The sequence below is a fragment of the Colletotrichum abscissum genome (genome assembly GCF_030869225.1).
Source record: "Colletotrichum abscissum strain IMI 504890 chromosome Unknown Scaffold_62.1, whole genome shotgun sequence".
Taxonomy (NCBI): Eukaryota; Fungi; Ascomycota; class Sordariomycetes; order Glomerellales; family Glomerellaceae; genus Colletotrichum; species Colletotrichum abscissum.
Window position 1 is genome coordinate 56,831 of NW_026850506.1, and position 19,107 is coordinate 75,937.

Consider the following 19,107-nt stretch of genomic DNA (forward strand, 5'->3'; position numbering starts at 1 on the left):
ACTGTGACGACGCCAAATGGACAAGCCGGTTATTTCGCCATTTCCTGTCTCCATGGCCTGCGCACGTCGCCTTGTGCAAAGAATGGCAGACAGAGAAAACGCCCTAGGCTGCAGGGTATCGTGGCCACAGCGATGATCGTCCAACGGCGCGCCCCAAGGCCTTCCCGCCGCGCTGTCTGCATCAAGGGTCTGTCCGTGCTGTCCCTGCTGCTGCTGCCAGAACGTTGAGCCCCGCAAACGCGCTTCTTCAGGAGCCCACAAGGACATACCCCCACGCGAGCGACTATTTTCGAAGCAACTCAGAAGTCAGAAAGCCCATAGCCATGAATCTATGCTCAGCATTTACAGATGTGACACACCCGTTTGGTTGTCACTATTCAAAATCCAAAGTCGGAAGAAGAGTTCAATTTGATGGTTCACATATATGCACGAATCCTTTCCACCAAATGCAGCCCCTCGTTCTGGCCATCACCCGCAACATACAAGTGTCCCCCGCCGTCCCAAGCTTGCTCTGGGTTCATACCGATAGGCGTACTTCATCAGGTCCTTTTGCAAGCTTTTGAGCTCCTTGTTGAGTTTCTTGCTGCGCTCCAAAATATCTCTTACTCCCTGCATCATGGCATCGTCTGCCCGGTTCAATTTGCCCACTTTCTCGCGGATCGCCTGTGTCCGCCGTCGCTCACACGACAAGTGGTCAATATTGACAGTCGTCACTTTGCTAACCTCGACCATGGTAACTCCGGGTCGTTGCGCCACTGCCTGGACATGACGCCATTTTGTCTGTAGTTTCAGCTGCAGAATGAATCCCCTGGATGTAAGACGTAGTTGCTCGACTTCGGCGCTGACTGTAGGTTACAATAGGTGTCAGTTACCTGGATGACTTTTCAAGTAGAATTCGGGAAAAGGCTTGCACTCAACAACACGTTTGCTCAGCTCGGTTCTTTTGCGGCTGATCTCCAATGAACGACGAACGAGCTTGCTTGCCTCCTCCTGTTGCCGTTGGCGATGCGAGGCCCGGACTTTGGTGACGAAAGATGCCAGCGCTCTTCTCCACCATCTTGCCTTTCTGGGCTGAGCCAGCTCCTCTCGATCCTCGTACCTCGCCGAATCCCTGACATCCTCGATTTCAACAACAGTCACCTTGCCTAAACCCCAATCTTTCTCACCACAGAGAGTCTTCTCAGACGCGGACTCGGATGTGACCGACACTCTATCTGATGCGGCGTCCCCCCGTTCAGACGCTACTTGCAGTTTTTTGGCAAGGGTGACCGCAATGTCCACTCGACTCTCAATGCCTTGAGATTGCACAGCAACCTTACACAAGGAAAGAAGCTCGTCGTACCACTTGACGACCTTCTTTGTTGTGAAGACGGCCAAGTCAACATCGAGCTGAAGAGGGTTGGGCCCGAGAACCGAAGAAAACATAATGGCATTCCAGAGAGGTTGTGTGTTGTCGTCGCTCCGGTCAACTCGCCTGCGAGCCTCTCGAAGGGCGACGGAACTCGAGGTCGTTGCCAATTTCATTCCACAAACGGGATCTGTCACCTGAGCATGCTCTTTCAGCGTTCCGCACATAGTCAAGACTCGGCCGGGTTTGAAGCATACCTCCATGTACTTGAGGAGAAGCTCCTGGGTTGCCTTCTGCGCACTACCACTTGGCCCACCCTGTTCGAGAGGGTGACAGTAATATCCTGCTGGCTCGATGCCCCACGGCCTTTTACAGTCACTGGCAATGCGAGGATGACAGGCAAACGAAAAAACCTTCCTCCAATCAAGAGTGCCTCGCTCGTCGGCATTCGCCCTTGCCAACCCTGACATGATGTCTCTAAGGGCTTCCATAGTATCCAGAAACGCACGTCTCGCAACGCCCATTTGGTCGTAGGTCAGCCAAATATGAGCAAACCTCATCTATTTTATGTCAGTGATGTCTGAGAACGGGCGTTCGTGCTTGGGAAACCAGTTGACTCACTTCCAAAAATACAATCTTCGGCGTCTTGTCCTCGATATTTTGCCCACGTCTCAACCTTCTCCCCAGCAACTCCCATCCTGCCAGTTGTTTTTGGTGCTTTGGGAGAAGCAGATACCTCCACAATGATGTCAAGCACTGGGGAATATCATCTCGAGTTGCGTAGTAGCGGCATTTCAGGTCGAACCTGAGCCGATTTGCCGGCTGTTGCATGGACTGCCGCTGAACCGTCTTGGTGCTGGTCGTGTCAGGCTCGACCCCGGGGAGCGGCTTCTGGACGGCAATGTTGATCGAAATCGGCATCATTATGAGAGAGACAGTAAGCTTGGTATCAGAATCTCGAAATACGAGCATCCTCACGGGCTCATATGCTGAAGAGGCACGTACCCTTACGAGCGTGGCACCACCTTGGTAGGCCAGGCCCCGACTGCTCGGCGACCCTGAGGTCCTTGATTGCGGGTAATTCCATTTGTAACTCTCGGTGGCTTACATATTTCATGTGCGTTTTGCTGGGTTCGGCGAAGATGGCTTCACGAGCCGGCGACATTTTCTCACAAGTCGAAAGCTATCAGGTCCTTGAGGCCTTGAGCCTTGAGGGAAGACAACTTTGGCTGACGTCTTCGTCAACCCGAAAACTCTCTCCGCAGCCACGCAAGTTACACCACCCTGACGCCACCACCCTGACGCCGTAAATATCACAGCCTACTTGACTCACAATTGAACCCTGATCATGATGGTCCTGAAAACAGCGGAGGGTGGCTTTTAAGTCTTTGCAGATTTCGCGGCCCCATCGCGGAGTGGAGATTCTAATTCTTCGGCAACCTGTTGTGGACTATTCATTGAATACCATTGCCGGCTGTTTCTTCCTTATCCATCATGAGTCAATTGTGTCGTGCAATCGACTGCCGATTATCGTGCTTTTTGCGACTAAGATCTTTCTCATGACTTCACTCTCTTACGACTCGTGACAAGACCTTGGTGGAGCTACGAGTGAATTTCTTGATGGAGTCCACGACCTTTTCGATATCTCCAGAGGCGATAGCGAAGTCACTCGTCGATTAGAGAGGCCTCCAGCTGTGATTAACAGTGCTCAAGCTGAGTCAATATTAAACACTTTGCAAAGTTTTCCATGTCAGACGGCGATACGCATGACTCGATATATTTGAAATTGGATTCAGAATAGGGCGTTCAACAGTTTTACACTCTCTCCCAAGCACAAGACCGAAGCTCGAAGAGTTCTACATCTTTCCAAGACTCCACGAGCTGAGCTTATAGTAGAAGACGTTCTTCGGTGGAGGATGGTCGATGTGCTTTCGAGACCGCGCTGTATCTTCAATCTCTTTCGAACAGATTTACACTTAAACAAAGGCGGAAATGAAGGGAGTCGTTGTATAGTATCCTAGCAGTGCCTAGAGTTGGGAAAGTTTACGACTACAAGAGAGAAGTAATCAGTGATAGGGATGGCGGTTTGAAGATGCCTAATTGAAGACTGATCATGGGGCATTAGAATGATCTTGCCGCTGACTTCTCATGAAGTGACTCGATCACCTGGCTATTCGATATCAAAGCTCTTTGGACTGTGTAATGATAGATTGATAAGAGTTGGAGAGTTCACCATGCATCGATGTCAGGCTGAGGGGCAACGGGGCCAACAAGTTGAAGTCACACCCTCCGGGTCTTCTCCGCATTACTACCAATGAGTCACTTGAATTCCTACGTCCCTTTACTTGGAGAGACTTTCAGATTCACGCTACGGTCCCTCCAGCGAGACTTCATAATTTGTTTTTCCGAGAGAGACAGCTGACCAAGATGATATCTTCAGGTTGCTACATGGGCTGTCCATAAAGGGGGGAAATATCATTTTCTTTTGTTTACTCTGATTCAGGGACGCTTTACTCAACCTTGGATTGTGTCAACAACTTGTCCAGACACTTCATATGTGTCGTACCTTCTTCAAGATCTTGATCAGCTATTGCCCATGTCCCCCCTCCACCGCGCGGCAAACTTCCACTGCACCCCCGCACCTATGAGTGCAACCAGCTGAGCCCCAACACACAAAGTAAAAGCCCACCCCACCCCGATCCCGCTCACCATGGGCATCACAAAACTCGTGCCGCCAGCGGCGAAAAGACACCTGGCGAGGTTGACGCTAGCGCTAGCTGCAGCGCTGCGGTCGGGGAAGATGTCGATGAGGTACGTCATGACCAGAGACTGCGTCGAAACGGCGGTCCAGCCCGTGATGAAGGTCGAGATGATGGGCACTGCGATATGTACCTGGCGAGGGAAGTTGATCGTCCATCCAAAGACTGCAATGGAGACGGATTGGAGAAGTGCGAAGATTGGTATGAGACGAAGACGCGCCTTTTCGATTGGAAACCCCGCATTGGTGTCCGAGCCCGTAAGGGTGCTGCTTTCTTGGTCGTTGCTCTCGTCATACTTTGCCTTGACCCGCTGATAGTCAAGGTCGAGAAGCTTGCCCGTGACTAGCGTGCCGATCATGGAGCCCACGCCGTTTGCGATGAACGTCAGGCCAATGTGGATTTCTGATAGGCCGTAGCGTGACTTGAAAAGACTTGACATGGCTGTGATGCTCATCTGCCATACCGCGTAGTAGACGGCGAGAAAGAACACGATAGGGGCAGCGCATCTGTTGAAGAGGATCCGGAGGGGTCCGGTGATGTCGACGTGCTTGACAAGTGCCTTATTTGAAGTTGCTCTGTTGGCATGCCATGATATCTCCGAGGTCCGTTGGTAGATGATCAAGGGATACTTTCCCAGACAACCCTTTGGTGTTCTGGTACCATTGCCGACGACAGACCTGAGAGTCTCTGGAAGTAGAAGTAACAGCAATGTGAGGAATACAGCACAGTAGATTGCAAGGAACCAAAAGATGCTCCTCCATCCAAAAGATCCGGCCAAAGCACCTCCAATGACGGGCCCAACGGCAACTGGAACAAGCAAGCCGGCCTGGAAGACGCCCATGTACCCGCCCCTCTCTTGCCGCGTCGTAATATCGCTAATGACCCCAGAGCCTACAGCAATTGTGCTCGCGCTACCGGTGCTCTGTAAACATCTGAGGATGATCAACGTTGCGTAGTTTTGGGTTTCTGCGAGACCGATGCACGCGCCGAGAAATACGACAAAGGTGCAGCAGTAGGCGACTCGTCGGCCTTTGACGTCGGAGATTGGACCCCATAGACTTGGTGCTAGACCTTGGAATATGAGGTAGGTGGTTACTGTGAGGTTGGCGAGCTCTACTGAGACGCTTAGGTCGTCGGCGACGGTGGGGAGGGCTGGGAAGTAGATGTTTGAGGCGAAGCCTGAGACTGCGGTCTAGGTCAGCAGAGAAGCCAATGTCTTCGGAATAGCTGGATTGATCTACAAGTGGCTGCAATCGATACTAGAGATATAATGACTCTTTTCTGGTGTTTATCGAAGATGGTGTATGGTTCGTGAGGTTGATCAGATGAGGAGTGCGTCTCCGTATTATCGGCGTTGAGTGTTCTTTCTGCACTTGGAGGGGTCATCTTTGGCTTTGGTCTTCTTAAGTGAGGTTGACGATTTTGAGAAGAGTTTGAAGTAATTCCTTGCTCTTTAGACCGGAAGAAGGAGGCGTTGGTCTAAATACGGCTGCAGTCGATGTCGATGTCTCGTAAACTTGACCGTGACGAACGGCTTCCGGAGTTGAGCCCCACTATTTCGGAGTTGAGACTTTGCCCCATCGTCCAAGTGCAACAATGAGCACCCTGGCCTGAGTCTTGCATCCACACCCGCTCCTGCGGGCTCCAAATGCGCTTATTGATCTGATGTACTCAACAGAATATGGTATTAGCTTCTAAGGGCCTTTATCAGGGAGAAAGTAGGCAATTCCTGCGGATGAGCACGAGACCGAGACTCAGGTACAAAGATCTCCGGATCTGTGAGTTCGGAGCCGGAGCGACGACCCACTATTTCCGACTGGGCCGTCCGGCTCGTCTGACTCCACTTCCAGCGGCTGCCACCAGCTGGCAGCTTCCAGAAGTAGATCGGAGCTTCCTTCCCGAGTTGTGTGCTCATCTTTCAGGTGACTTCACCTTCTTTCCCCGACGCGACTTCAACCTTACTTCTCAACAGCATCGCATGATTGCTATTCGTGTTACCACCGCCTGAATAATGAAGGACCGGAATCATGTCGACATTCAACGGACTCGTCGCGGAGTTCCCTGACATACGAGGTAAATCCCCTGCCCAATAATGCACACAGCGATCAGCCTGCTGCCTCACAGGATTCACCTCGCACAACCAGGCATATCTGTATCGCGGCATATCACTTACCATTCTACAGTTGACTTCTTTCGGAAGCATCCAGACCGTCGTCCGCCTCTCGCGTGTTTCCTGAGCCATATACACAGTGACCACTTGGCTGGGCTTGACTCCCTACGGTCTCCTTTCGTCTACTGCTCCGCAGCCACTCGGGAGATGCTCCTCCGTCTCGAGCGATACCCTTGTCGCATCAATCACGCCAAAGGAATCCTCGAGGCACGCGTGCAGACGTACAAGCATCTGAAGAATCTGCTCAAGCCGTTACCCCTGGAGACCCCAACCACGTTGGAGCTGTCGCCAGGCAGTCACATTCGGGTCACGCTATTCGATGCAAACCATTGCCCTGGTGCTGTTATGTTCCTCATTGAGGATTCGTATCGCGCCATACTCTACACGGGCGACATCCGGAGCGAGCCATGGTTTGTGAATACGATTGCAAGGAACCCAGCCGTGATCGAGTACACCTCTGGCATGAAGACGCTCGATAAAATCTACCTTGACACCTCCTTCATCAAGGACATACCCTTCCAGACCAAGGCCGAAGGCATTGCAGAATTACTCCGCAAAATAGCGCAATACCCAGATAACACCGTCTTCCACATCCAAGCATGGACTTATGGATACGAACACGTCTGGATAGCTCTGGCCAAAGCTCTCAATTCCCGCATTCATGTCGACGACTACAAGATGCGCATCTTTTCGTCTCTCACTAGCAAGGTATCGAATGATCGCTTCAGCTCTTCCGTTCATCTATGTCCAGAAGCTCCTGCTCTGGCAGGCTACGTATGTGGGAATACACCCCACCCCGGGTGCCTCACCCGGGATGAGAATGTTCGACTTCATAGTTGCGAGAGGGGAAACCTCTGCAACACGGTGAAAAACTCAAAAGTGGTGTCAATTCAGCCAATCATCGCGCATCTGAGGAGCGGTGCTGACATTGCTGAAGTGGGTGTTGGCGGCGGCGGAGATGATCTAGAACGTGACGCTGAGCTCGACCCTCTGTCAACGGAAGACATCACGGCAGTCTCGAAGCTCATCGAAGATGCGGAGATTTCCCCAGAGGCAAAGCTTCGTCTTTCCGAGTTCCTCGAAACGGGTGCCAAAACGGGGCGAAGCCTTTCTCTGGATCTCGATATTGCGTCATTTGGAGAGAAGAATCAGGCGGCCATCATGGACGCCTTCCAAGCAGTTGGTCGAAAGAAGCACCTGGGGGAGCAATCCACACAAATCACGCAACCAGCAATAGACGGGCTAAGCGGGAAACTGCCGAGAGTAATCACGTTTCCCTACTCCCGGCATTCGTCTTATCAAGAGCTATGTGACCTGGTTCGAATCTTTCGCCCCAAGGATGTGTGGCCTTGCACAGTGAATCCTGTCGACTGGCTCAGAAACACCACGAGTATACGATACCTGTTTGGTAATCTCTGCTCTGGCGATACCTTCGCCCACGACATGGAGATGAAGAAACTCGCCGAGAGTCTGAGAATCCTCCAGCAACCGTTATCCAAAGGTCTTGGCAATAGTCAATTGCCGGCCACTGAGGCACACACTACGGCATTACACTCATCCCATAGTTGCGAAAGCATCGCATCCGATCCTTCCGCCGTTGAAATAGAGGAGACACTTGTGCTGGGGCTCGATAGCAACCCCGGGTCCGTTGAGACACAGCTCCCCACACGGAAGCAACGTGACTTCTTCTGCCGGGGCGGAAACTCAAAGCACACTCTAGATACTCCGATCCCGCCCACTGAGTCGGTTTCGCTCATAGCATCTGCCGGTGTTTCTCGCATTCGGGCAGATGCGTATTTTGCCATGGAGCAAAATCTCCTTGGCGGGGAGTGGACGCCGATTAGCCTCCTCTCTACTATTGATCACCATACTACTCCAGATAAGGATCTTGGAATGGTTTGAGCTTGACCAATGTCTCAAGAGCTATATAGCAGGGCATCACAAGGCAAGGATTGGGTCCACACTCAGTCTTAGTGACTATGATTATCATTGACGATCGGGTTTTGCTCGTTGACGAGCTACGCGAACCAAGGAAATAGGGCCTCAACGCTGTAATATAACCAACCTCCCATGATAGTGACTGGGCCATACATGGGTACACGCAAACTCCATTCACGTTCTGTTTGCCGCGATTCCTATTGTGGACGCAACGCTCCAGCTTCCGAAACACCCCACCGGCCATCAATGTACTGTCGCAAACTCTTTCCCCAGAAAGCAAGGGGCACAGCAACACCACCCACGACGAGGAGGATAGCGCCCAATTCGAAGTTGGCACCCAGGTAGCCCTGTGACCTGAGCCATGGTGTAACAGCGTAGCTCGTCGCAAAGCTCAACATGTACCCCGCTCCGCCGACGATGACCATAGCTGGCGCCGCCCACCGAGGAAAGGCTTCCGTTACCCAGAGCGTTGAAGCGATGCCGTACGCAGCCGCGCTGAAGGCGTTGATGAGGTAGGAGACGAAGATCCAGATGAAGCTCCATTTGTAGTGCACGGTGAAGCCGTACAAGAAGATACTGCCCGCACCAGCCAGGACGGCCGGGAGAAAGGCGATGAGGTAGTGTTCCGCATCTCGGATCCCGCCGTTACGGAGTGTCAAACGGCGGGCAACACGCGAAGTCAGGATGGTCGACACGGGCCAGGCGAGAAGGGAACCGATCGCCGAGACAGGGTTGACCATGGAGATGACACGCTCGGGGAGGTTATACGGCGGCTGGGACATGACCACCGCGTACGTTTCGCCAATGAAGATCATTGCGCCAAAGTTGAGGGCGTTAAGGATCGCGACCCAGAAAACGAGGGGATTGCACGCGCAGAGCATCGTCTGCACATAGCATGTCCACATCTCCCGGAACCCTGCACCACTTTTGCGCACTCCCCATCGCCGTACCATGCCTTGCCAGACCGTCTCGGGTACAGCCTCGGGCTGGATTACCTCGCTGGTCTTTCCGCCTGGCAGCTCTTCCCAGTCGTCGTACATCTTGACCTTTTCCGAACCACCCTGGACGAGGATGTGGCCGTCAAAGGCAACGGCTGGGCGGACGAAGTATGTCTCGGGCAGGAAGAAGAAGGCGCAAACGAATACGGCGAGACAAGGGACGAGCCAAGCGGTATAGAAGCTTCTCCATCCCGGGGCCGCGAGTGCCGGGACGATGCGGAGGGACACAAGGCCACCGCCGCACCCGATACTCCAGAACATGCCTAGAGCATTAGGGCGCTCGTCGATGAAGGTCAAGTCAATGACAATCAAGATGGACTGCAGAACACACAAGTTAGGTTAGTCGAGCACCGGGAAGAAGGACGGAGAAAGAAGGGCCGTCACATACCGCACTCAGGCTCAACCCGGCCGAGAACCCCTGCAAACTCAAAGCCCCGAGGAGCTGGTAGAAACCCGAGGCATTCGCAGCCAGGGCCGTAGCGATTGTCATAAAACACGAAGCTAGCAAAAAGACTGGCCGTCTCCCGATGGCTACCGACAGGGGTATCCAGAGAAATGCTCCGAGGCCGAGAAATATTGTGCTCGGTGTTGAAACGAGAATATTCAGTGGAAACTTGTCGGCTTGCTGAGAAATATGTTAGCACCTGGTCGGCTGGGTTTGAGGCATCGCCGCCTGATAGTAGCAGAAGATCATACCTGTCCGTTGAACTCGACAGCAAGAGATTTGTACATTAAACTGGCAGCTTGCGTCTCCAGCATGGAAACAATCGAGTATAGTATGAGTACTCCCATGGCGACTAGTCGCTTCGGCAAACTCCAGTTCAACGGGTCATAGGGCGAGTTACTCGGCATGGGAAGCTTGAGCGTCTTGCCATCAGAGGTGATGAGGTAGATGCTGCCAGAGAGGTCGGCCGAGGCCGGCCGGTCTGACGATCGACTGCTGGCGCGGCTCATCTTGACTTTGAAAGAGGCAAAACGGGTAGCAAAACAAAAGAGAAAGAGGGGAGACAGAGCTAGAGAGAAAGGGAGAGATACTCGTGTAATAGTGAGCGGACACGATTATTGCAAAATTGGACCAAAATGTCAAATTAACGACGGCCGGTGTGCTGCCAGAACAACCCGATGGAGACGACAACAAACTAAGGTTGACGGGAACGGGAGACCAGGTCCCTTAATATGAAGAACATGGAATTCTCGAGAGTTTCTCTTGACATGTGGTGCGTGGAGAAAAGAGACCACGTTGGGCCCTGGGTTCGATAGAGTAGAGAGACACTGGAGTAGGGCAACGGCGTGCCAAAGCCAAAAAGTTGGGAGGAAAAAGCGTACGGCATGTTCGGTCGTCGACTGCGACAATCTTTTGACGATTTGGGAAGGCATCACAAAAAGTTTATTCGAGTTAATTACAAGCTACGACGGGCCAAGACCAGCAGACCTCGAGGTAGCTTGTGTACGGAGTACCCTTTGTAGAGTAAGGCTGATTCTTCTCTCCCTCTTCTGCTCTCTTGAGCGTGCTAACCGCCATCTGAAACCCAACGCCATGGCCCCTGGACTCTCGAGGCTTGCTGCTTGTGAGGTAGCAAGGGGTGGATAAAGTGGTGTATCCGTAGGTAGGCAAGGTACGATGTGATCGTGCACCAACTTTTCCCTGGCGGGCGCAAGTGGTGTATCAACAACGGCGGAAGATGGTGTAGAGAAGGACGGCTGGGGAGTCTGGATGTGATGGATTGGGCCCGTTCCCAGTCGCGGGGTCGGCGGGGTTCAAGCCTGTTTGGTTTCCCTTCATCGCTTCATCGCAAACATGTTGGAGGACAGTTGTGGTACGGAATCGTTGTCCGACTGCAAAAGAACAGACGAAGACGAAGCCAAGCGGTGAAGCAGAGTGTGCGTGTGTGAGCAGCAAAAAAATGCAAACTCCGTCCGACTCACAGCAACAAGGTTCGTGCCTAAAGTTTAAATCGTCAATCTTGGCAGGCTATGGAGAGGCTCGGGAGGCTTAGTCGCTTAGAAGGCAATAGGCAAGTCGATGTCGACAGGTACCCCTGGGCTATCACGGGCGACTCGCCCAAAACCGTTTCAAGCGGAAGTTTATTGACAGGTTTGGCGGGCTTGGGTTGGGCACTGGACAGTGGAGGGGTCGTTCTGCGTGCTACGCTATTTACTGGGCAGAAAGTCTGATCGTGATGGAGATGAGGACTCTCCAAGTCAAATCTCGGGAGGGGCTGGCCGCCAGACGAGATTGTGAAATTGGGTGCTTATTACATAGCCTTGCGTTCAACTCTGGGCTTGGGATCTGCCTGTCGGCACCATCCGTGCAACGGTCCCAATCGGCGTCGTTTGGAGCAATATGAGTTTCGGCCGAGCCGCCGATTTAACAGCTGCTGTGGGTAGCTTGGAATTCTGCAGAAGAAGACAGACATCTTGTGCTAGATGTGAGCTTGTGACTTTGTGAGAGAAAGGATGCTGCGAGAGAAGCATGCGGAAAAACGAGTTTGCCATGCCAGAAATCAGACGGAGTATCTGCATTGGAAGACTCCATGCATACACATAACACCCAGTACACCTTCTCGCGACCCCTTATCCAAACTGGTTGATGATAGGACCCAGTCCGAGAACCAACGTCTCATATGCACCGCTCGTCCGTTTGAATCCTTAACTGAATTCTTATTCCAACTTTCCAAGTCATATCTCCTCACTAGAGAATTCCAAGTCGTGAGAGCACGCGACTGGTTGGCCAGACAGTTACAGACGTGGTAAGCAACATTAAACCAACTAAGGTAGCCCCCGGCGGCCGAGAGCATCGGAGGGTCATCGGGTTTCAGGACATTTCGTTCGTCGTAGTCCATGGTTCGTCGTATTGCCGGATCCTTTCCTGTCTGACAGTCTGCAAGACGTGCAGAATGCGGGCAACGTGCCATCCAACGGCGGCGTGTGCCGTGTGTGTGGACTTTTCCCCCTCGGGATCCTAAGGAGCACTGTACTTAACGTAACTCAAGCATCAAGATTCAAGGGTCCGTCGTATGCCTCCATTCGGGTCGGTGGATCGGGGCAGAATCTTCGGTTACTGATGACCAAGCAGGCAGTATCCGTAGTAATTCACGGATATTTGGATTAGTGGGAAGTGCGCGTGAAGTTCTGGCCCCAGTCAGTTCGTCCCACAGTCCAATCCACGCGAGACGGCAAACGGGAGACCCTTCCTGCAATGTCGGCGGCTGGAAGAAGCCCTGGCAAGCCTTGCTTATTAGTTAGCACATTACGGATACTCCGTACCCCCGCAATCATAATGGTTCTCGGGGAATCGGGGCAGACGGAGCCTCTGCGTTTGCCCGACATTTGGGGGCCAACAGCCAGCTTGGTGTTCTTGGTGCTGCACTGCTGGGCCGCCGGAGTCTTTTCGTGGGATGCTTCCAGGTTGCGGCCCCCCATATCCGTAGACATACCTTGGGCTGACTGGTTGAACTGCTTCTTGAAGTGGTAGAGATTGGTCCCGATGGACCTTCTGCAACGAACAGGTGGTGTGTGTTGATGCGCACGAAACACTGGCAATGAAACCAGGAGCCCAAAGGCAAATCTCGATCGAGGTCGATTCACATCCTCCCACCGCCAACTGACCGTCCAGTCTGGGCCGCCCCTCTGTGTCAAGCAAAGACGCCATTGGAGGCTCACATCGCCATCGGTCGCGAGCCTTCAGGTCGCTTTCGCTGTTGCTACGCTCTGATACCTAGCTCACCTTGAGGAGTGAGCGAAGACTCACACACGCCGTTCGTCCTTCTGCCCCCTCAAACATGACTTCAAAATCCAGATGGACAATTCCCTTCTCTGGCGTCGTCACCCCCTTCGTCTGGAATAGTTGAGTCTGTCCAGTCAGCAGTTCGACCCAATGAACTGCAGCAACGTTGCAAACTCTTTGGAGAGTAAGTGTCCATCAGGAACGGAGTTGTCCTTCGGCCATCCATCCTTTCGGCCCTCACGAAGCTCTTCGGGTCCGCGTCTCAGAAGTACGTAAAAGCTGCCAGTCACATTCGTATCCGAAAACGCGCACAACATGGCGATAGTACATGACCATTATCAATGCAGGAGAAACAGGAGGAGAACCTTATGGGCTTATTGACAAGTGTTTTGCAACTGCTATCCATCACCATTCACATGCTCCTGATTCCGCAGCGTGATTGATCTCTTTTTGGCATGAAGTCGCATGTCGAGCGCGACTCAGTTTAAGTTCTGTACGTCTTATCACCCTTTTAGCTGCGGCGCAATGTGCCCCGAGGGTCAGGATCTGGGTGGTAGGCTGCAGGCCGTCTTTTGGTCCCCGAACAGCGATTTTCAATACAGACACATTACCGATGGGGACGAAGAGAGAAAGATAGAGACTCCGGAATTTAGCCAGTGGGATGTCCGTATGATACTAAGAAATGCCTCCAGGGAGAATCAAGCAAAGCCGACTGGTATCCCTCCGCTGAAATCCCATGTACAAAGCGACCAACAAGTCCCAAATCCCAACGGTTCTTCGCCCAGGTTTTCCCACAAACATGGGGGCGGGCGGCTTTCACGGGACCTACCACTGTCTGTATCCGTCGTACAGGAGGCTTGTACGATTCTGTCCATCGCACGCACTCATGGGACCGGGGATTGATTGGACAGAACTGTAGGCCATGACAAGGATGCCGCTCGAGGAAGAAGCGGCCTCTTGGGCCGGGGAGACTCTCATCTGAGAGACTATGGGAGACTCTGGAGGAGGAGGCCGTTCCAGGCTCTGACCAACCCACGCTCAGAGCGACATTCCGCATTTTAGCCGTGGCGCTGCTACGCGGGTTCGCGGCCCGGCGGGCAGCGCAGACGGAGGTCGTGATGGGGCCACGAGCGCTCGATCTGCCCGTAAGCTCCGCGGCGCCCCCTCCCGCCCTATCTTTTTCACCCGGAAGAAGACGGTTTTGGTGCAAAGTGAGGTTTTTGAAGCAATTTATCTCGTCGCAGATGGATGGTTACCCCCTCCAGGCCAAGCCCAGAACGGCCGGACCAGCTTCTCGGCTCTGCATCCTGTTGTTCCTATGGCCATGCTGACGCGAAGGTAGAGATGGGAATTGTGGACACATTCTGCCTTGTAGTGCGGGCCGCGACCTTGAATCCCTTGATGATAAAGTCTTCGTGATGCCCCAAGAGTACACGCGTTGTTTTATTTACTTTGATTTGAAAAGGGGTTTTCTGTGGTTCTGTGAATTTCAGCCACACTAACACTCATGCCAATATTTGAGTCTGTCTTCTTCTGGCCACGATACAAACGACGAGGTCAACTACCGTTTCTTACCATTTCGGCCGTCTTGGTCCGCCACTATTTGCAACCCCTTTTGGGACGGTCACGAGGTGTCATTCTTCACTCGATTCGGAACTGCTGTCAAGAAAACCCCGAGCGACACTAGGCCCAGAACTTACTCTGTTCCTGCGCCGCCGCCCGCTGTCTGTCCGGGTTTTTGGATCATTACCTCTGCAGGACAGGAGTTGTGTCCGGTTTCCACCACTTGGGAATAACAGGCGCTGACAGCCCACGACATTGTGGTGTGGTTTGCGCCGTCACGAGACATTTCGGAATATATAAAAAGAAGACTATTGAGAGCTGGGTTTACGCGTTGCGTTTCGTTCGCTCATTTGAAAGGCCTTGCTTTGGAGGCAACGATCGGATCAACTGACAGCTTCAATCTCACCTCGGCCAGCCGGATACAATATTCGATCTCACTTCTCATGATTCTCAACAACACAACGCATCAGTCTGAGAGTCACTTGAGCACATGAAGTGTCTCTTTTTTCTGCTCTACCCGGGAACTAGACCGGCCCATACACAATATTGATCATCCATCGGGAATCGCATCTGTTGGCTAGCGAAAGATTCTGTTGAGCAGGACTGAGCTTTACTGAGCAGCTGGAAACCCTTTGGTATCAGTACTTACTTTGACCCGTGAGTCGGCTGCAGGACTCGCGCATAGGCGTGTATCAGTGTGAGTGTGTGCATCCAAACACACTACGCACGCTGCTCTCGACTCGAGGTCTCGAGTAATAAGAGTTGCTAAAGTCTCCCCCACCACACCACCCCCCTTTCGATCTCTGGACGACGGCAGCTCGGATGATCTTGGCCCGCTGGGCCGCTGGCCCCACTGAGGCGCCCCCCGCAAATGAGGAGGGGGGGAAAGGAGGAGGAGAAGATGGAGATGAAGGAGAAGGAGGAGCAGCAGTTGGGGGAATTGGAGATGCCGGCAACACAGCGATCCTGACCGAGACGACCAGTAGTAATACGAGCTCAGGAAGCACAACACCAGCTCCCGCAGCACCCTCCTCGTCTGTCAAGTCCCCCAAATCACGACTGGGGAAGAAGTCTGCTACTACTCGCAGGGGGCTTGGGTCAGGTACACGTACAGGGTCAAGCAGCAGCAGCGGGAGCGGAAGCGGTGGGAGCATCGGAGGAGGGATACCGTTATTAGGAGGAGGGATACTAGGAGTAGGAGGACCCGGACAACCATCAGGAGGAGGGCAAGGAGGAGGAGGAGGAGGAAGACGCAGGACCTCTTCCAGAATTATTAAGACGACCCCGCCGTCGTCTACCGCCGTGTCCCGGGCCACCTCCGTCTCCCCTACCTCTACTCTCCTCACCTCGCCCCCTTCGTCTGCGGCCATCACAGCTGCAACCTCTGCCGCGACGACGCGCTCGCCCACCTCGACTCCCACTGCTGCAGTGGCCGGTGCCGCCGCTGCTGCAGCCGCTGCAAGCCGCAAGGTCTTCCCCAAAAGTATGGAGCCCCCCGTCGTCTCTTTTTACGGGGCCGAGCCCATCCCGTTGCCATCGCGCTTCGCTGGCGTCAAGAAGCGGCTCATCGCCGGCCACGAAGCTGCCGTTGAGGCTTCGTGGCACCGTCTCATCAATGCTCTGAGGACCGAGATTACAGATATCTCCACTCGTGGATCGGAGCTGATCCCGTCCATCAACTTCACCGACATCAATGACCCTGTCCGCGTCGAAGCCTTTGCGCACAGGCTGCGCCGGTATGGTGTAGCTGTCATACGCGGCGTTGTGCCGCCCAACGATGCTCAGAAATGGGTGCACGAAACTCACGAGTATCTCGACAAGAACCGCGAGTTCAAGCCACCCGCTCTTCACGACCCTACTTGCATTGATCTCTTCTGGACGCCCGTTCAGGTGCGTGCTCGCGCGCATCCCAACATGCTGCGCGCGCAAAAGTTCGCAATGTCCTTTTGGGAATCGACAGACGACGTGCACATCACCCGGGCACCTGTGAGCTATGCCGATCGTCTTCGTATTCACAACGACAAGCTCGGCGCCGTCGGTCAACCCACCGGAAACTCGGCCGCAGACTCTCTTAGCACCACTGCCTCATCAACCGTTATCGCGCAAATCGACAGCGGCAGTCTAGAACGCTGGGAACCGGACGGTTACGGCCGTGGCGGCACCTACGAGGCCGTCTTCCGCGGCGACTGGGAGTCCTACGATCCCTGGGATCCGGCCGGTCGAGTCGGTGCCACGACGGATCTGTACAACGGCGCGGGCGCCTGCAGCATCTTCCGCATGTTCCAGGGTATTCTCGCGCTCACCGAGGTTGAGCAGGGCATGGTGCGCGTGTTGCCGTCGCCCAAGCTGGTGGCTGCGTACTTCCTCTTGCGGCCGTTCTTCTCGCCGAAGCGTGGGCCGCCAGAGCAGCCGGATGGCGGCAAGGCGGACCAGTGGGCTGCGTATCTTGATGCGTCCAACTGGACGCTTGACCTGGAGCCAAATACCATTATCCACGGAGCCGTCCCGGGTCATGCTCAGCGTCTCACGGAACGCTGGCACCCGCATCTGCATCTGCGCAGGAGTCTGGTCTCTATGCCTAGCCTACAGGCCGGTGACTACGTCATCTGGCATTGCGACCAGGCCTACTCCATCATCACGGGCGGCACCAGGTTAGGCGTCCCGCCGTCGTTGCAAAACGAGTCAAATGAGCTTTCCCTGCTCACGTACACCCCCGTTTGCCCCCTAACGCAGACAAATGCCCTGTTCCTCGCTCGCCAGAGAAAGGCATTCCAGACCGGTCAACCGGGACCGGACTTTGACACGCTGGGTGGGCTGGGAAGCGAAGCCTCGCATCAGGATCGTCCCGGTGCCAAGGAGGTCGAGGAGTACGGCGGAGTCGACGGCCTCCGCGCAATGGGATTGGCACCCTACGATGTCGAACCAGCGGGTGTCATCCCGCCCAAGCATGCGGATGCCATGGATATTGACGATGAGGAGGGCATCAGGAACAAGACAAAGACGGAAGCGGAGACGGAACTCTTGCGGCTGGCAAACATCATTCTCTTCCCGAGCCGCTACGATTTCTATATTCCTACAAATGGCACCCGAGGCAGCGGCGATCGCACTCCTCGCGCGACTGCAGGACCGCCAAAGACGGTGGTGAACGGCAGTAAGAACGGCAGCAAGAGCTGACGGCGTTGGTTGAAGGGGCGATGGCGGCGCGGCGATCGGCGACAGGTAGACTCCTCGGGTAGAGAGATTGTGGAGGAAGAGGATGAGGACTACGAGGAACCGGAGACCATCGTCGAGACTGTGACCTCCAAGGGGATGAGTGAGGGAACCATCACAGTTACAGTCACCGCGGCGGAAGTCTAGATTGCTGTTTTTCTTACCGTGATACCCTGCAATCGGGCGACTCGTCGACGGAGGACTGGATGATAGAGGAAGAGACTGTCCGAGTGTGAGAGAGAGTGTGTGAGGGTGGGACAGAGAGAATGGGAAGGCCGCCCCTTCAACGACGCTAGAAAGCACATATTACGCGTGTAGATGACGATCGAGTTCAGGATCGAGGAATGAAGGAAGACCTGTCAATATCCAGTACGACTGACTGTCGGACCGCGATTGAGGACAGGAACAACTGGTAGACGAAACTTTGCGAGATTTCATGCATCTTCATGGGCTTGGCGGGATCCGCCGTCAAGACCCGATACTTTGTTTTAGCCCTTCATCTTACCACATTTGATTTTGTATGCAATTGTATCTGCGGTCTGCAGACTGCAGACTGTGAGTGTACGACGTGAATAATTACGGCGAATATTGATCAAAGGGGCGGGCGTTGCAGGATGGCGGCCGGGACGTAGCCGGTTCTTCGGCTGAAGAGGACCGGGACGTGTTCCCGGCTCACACCACCACACTTCCCATTCTTAGGCTCTCATACCTAGTCTCACTTTCAGATGGCGCCGCCCCGAGAGTTTGGGACCGGGCCTGGCTCTGCGCCGGCCGCTGTATTGACCTTACAGCCGGGAATGCGCTTTGGGGCGATCCGATTAGATCCCCTGGCTGTTGGGTTGTCAAACGCGCGCCCTTGAAGGGTGAAGAAGCATATAACGAAGCTCCTCCATGACCTACTGTTCATATTGATATTGCAATGGCAAAAACTTGTACCAAACTTGTACCTGTCTCGGTGGGCACATTGCGAGCACTTCACGCAATGGAGGGCACCACATCGCCGCATCTCAGAAACCCCACGCATGCGAGCCACTTCCCCGTGTTTTATTGCTCCCGGTCTTGATCATATATTTTGCAAACAGCATACCGGTCTGTCATTATCTTCCCTTGAGCCGAATTGGTCCCAGTTTGATCGGTCAAGCGTCGGCGCCCCTCTCGGTCTGGATCCTATCTTGGGGCGCATCGACCCATTTAATACAACCAAATGTACGTAATAAAACACTTTGAAAAAGAGGGTTCGCGCGGTGATAGTGAATTTCCCCGGACGACAAGACGGGGATGCGTTAGTGCCTGACGCCACTCCACTGTCATCTAATTACTATCAGGTCTCTCTGCCTCGTCTCGAACGCCGCGTTCTGGTGATGGGTTACCGGCACGAATACACAGACCGTACG

At 53.9% G+C, this 19,107-nt stretch overlaps 5 protein-coding genes across 5 annotated transcripts; 2 read left to right on the top strand and 3 right to left on the bottom strand.

The window, feature by feature from the left end:
* Nucleotides 1–103: 103 nt before the first annotated feature.
* Nucleotides 104–2,272, bottom strand: CABS01_15095 (uncharacterized protein; the record flags this gene model as incomplete). Its single annotated transcript, XM_060548433.1, has 6 exons — nucleotides 104–108; nucleotides 270–283; nucleotides 524–845; nucleotides 973–1,111; nucleotides 1,606–1,665; nucleotides 1,970–2,272. The coding sequence occupies 6 exons, from the start codon at nucleotides 2,270–2,272 to the stop codon at nucleotides 104–106; spliced, it is 843 nt and encodes a 280-aa protein (XP_060392112.1).
* Nucleotides 2,273–3,931: 1,659 nt separating this feature from the next.
* On the bottom strand, nucleotides 3,932–5,493 carry CABS01_15096 (major facilitator superfamily transporter; the record flags this gene model as incomplete). The annotated part of the gene is made up of 2 exons (XM_060548434.1): nucleotides 3,932–5,292; nucleotides 5,349–5,493. 2 exons carry the CDS (start codon nucleotides 5,491–5,493, stop codon nucleotides 3,932–3,934), a joined length of 1,506 nt encoding a protein of 501 aa, XP_060392113.1.
* Nucleotides 5,494–6,134: 641 nt separating this feature from the next.
* On the top strand, nucleotides 6,135–8,019 carry CABS01_15097 (artemis protein; the record flags this gene model as incomplete). The annotated part of the gene is made up of 3 exons (XM_060548435.1): nucleotides 6,135–6,180; nucleotides 6,291–7,920; nucleotides 7,998–8,019. 3 exons carry the CDS (start codon nucleotides 6,135–6,137, stop codon nucleotides 8,017–8,019), a joined length of 1,698 nt encoding a protein of 565 aa, XP_060392114.1.
* A 393-nt stretch (nucleotides 8,020–8,412) lies between these two features.
* CABS01_15098 (major facilitator superfamily transporter) lies at nucleotides 8,413–10,167 on the bottom strand (the record flags this gene model as incomplete). The annotated part of the gene is made up of 3 exons (XM_060548436.1): nucleotides 8,413–9,531; nucleotides 9,602–9,838; nucleotides 9,910–10,167. The coding sequence occupies 3 exons, from the start codon at nucleotides 10,165–10,167 to the stop codon at nucleotides 8,413–8,415; spliced, it is 1,614 nt and encodes a 537-aa protein (XP_060392115.1).
* Nucleotides 10,168–15,325: 5,158 nt separating this feature from the next.
* CABS01_15099 (uncharacterized protein) lies at nucleotides 15,326–17,860 on the top strand (the record flags this gene model as incomplete). The annotated part of the gene is made up of 2 exons (XM_060548437.1): nucleotides 15,326–17,654; nucleotides 17,727–17,860. The coding sequence occupies 2 exons, from the start codon at nucleotides 15,326–15,328 to the stop codon at nucleotides 17,858–17,860; spliced, it is 2,463 nt and encodes an 820-aa protein (XP_060392116.1).
* Nucleotides 17,861–19,107: the final 1,247 nt, after the last annotated feature.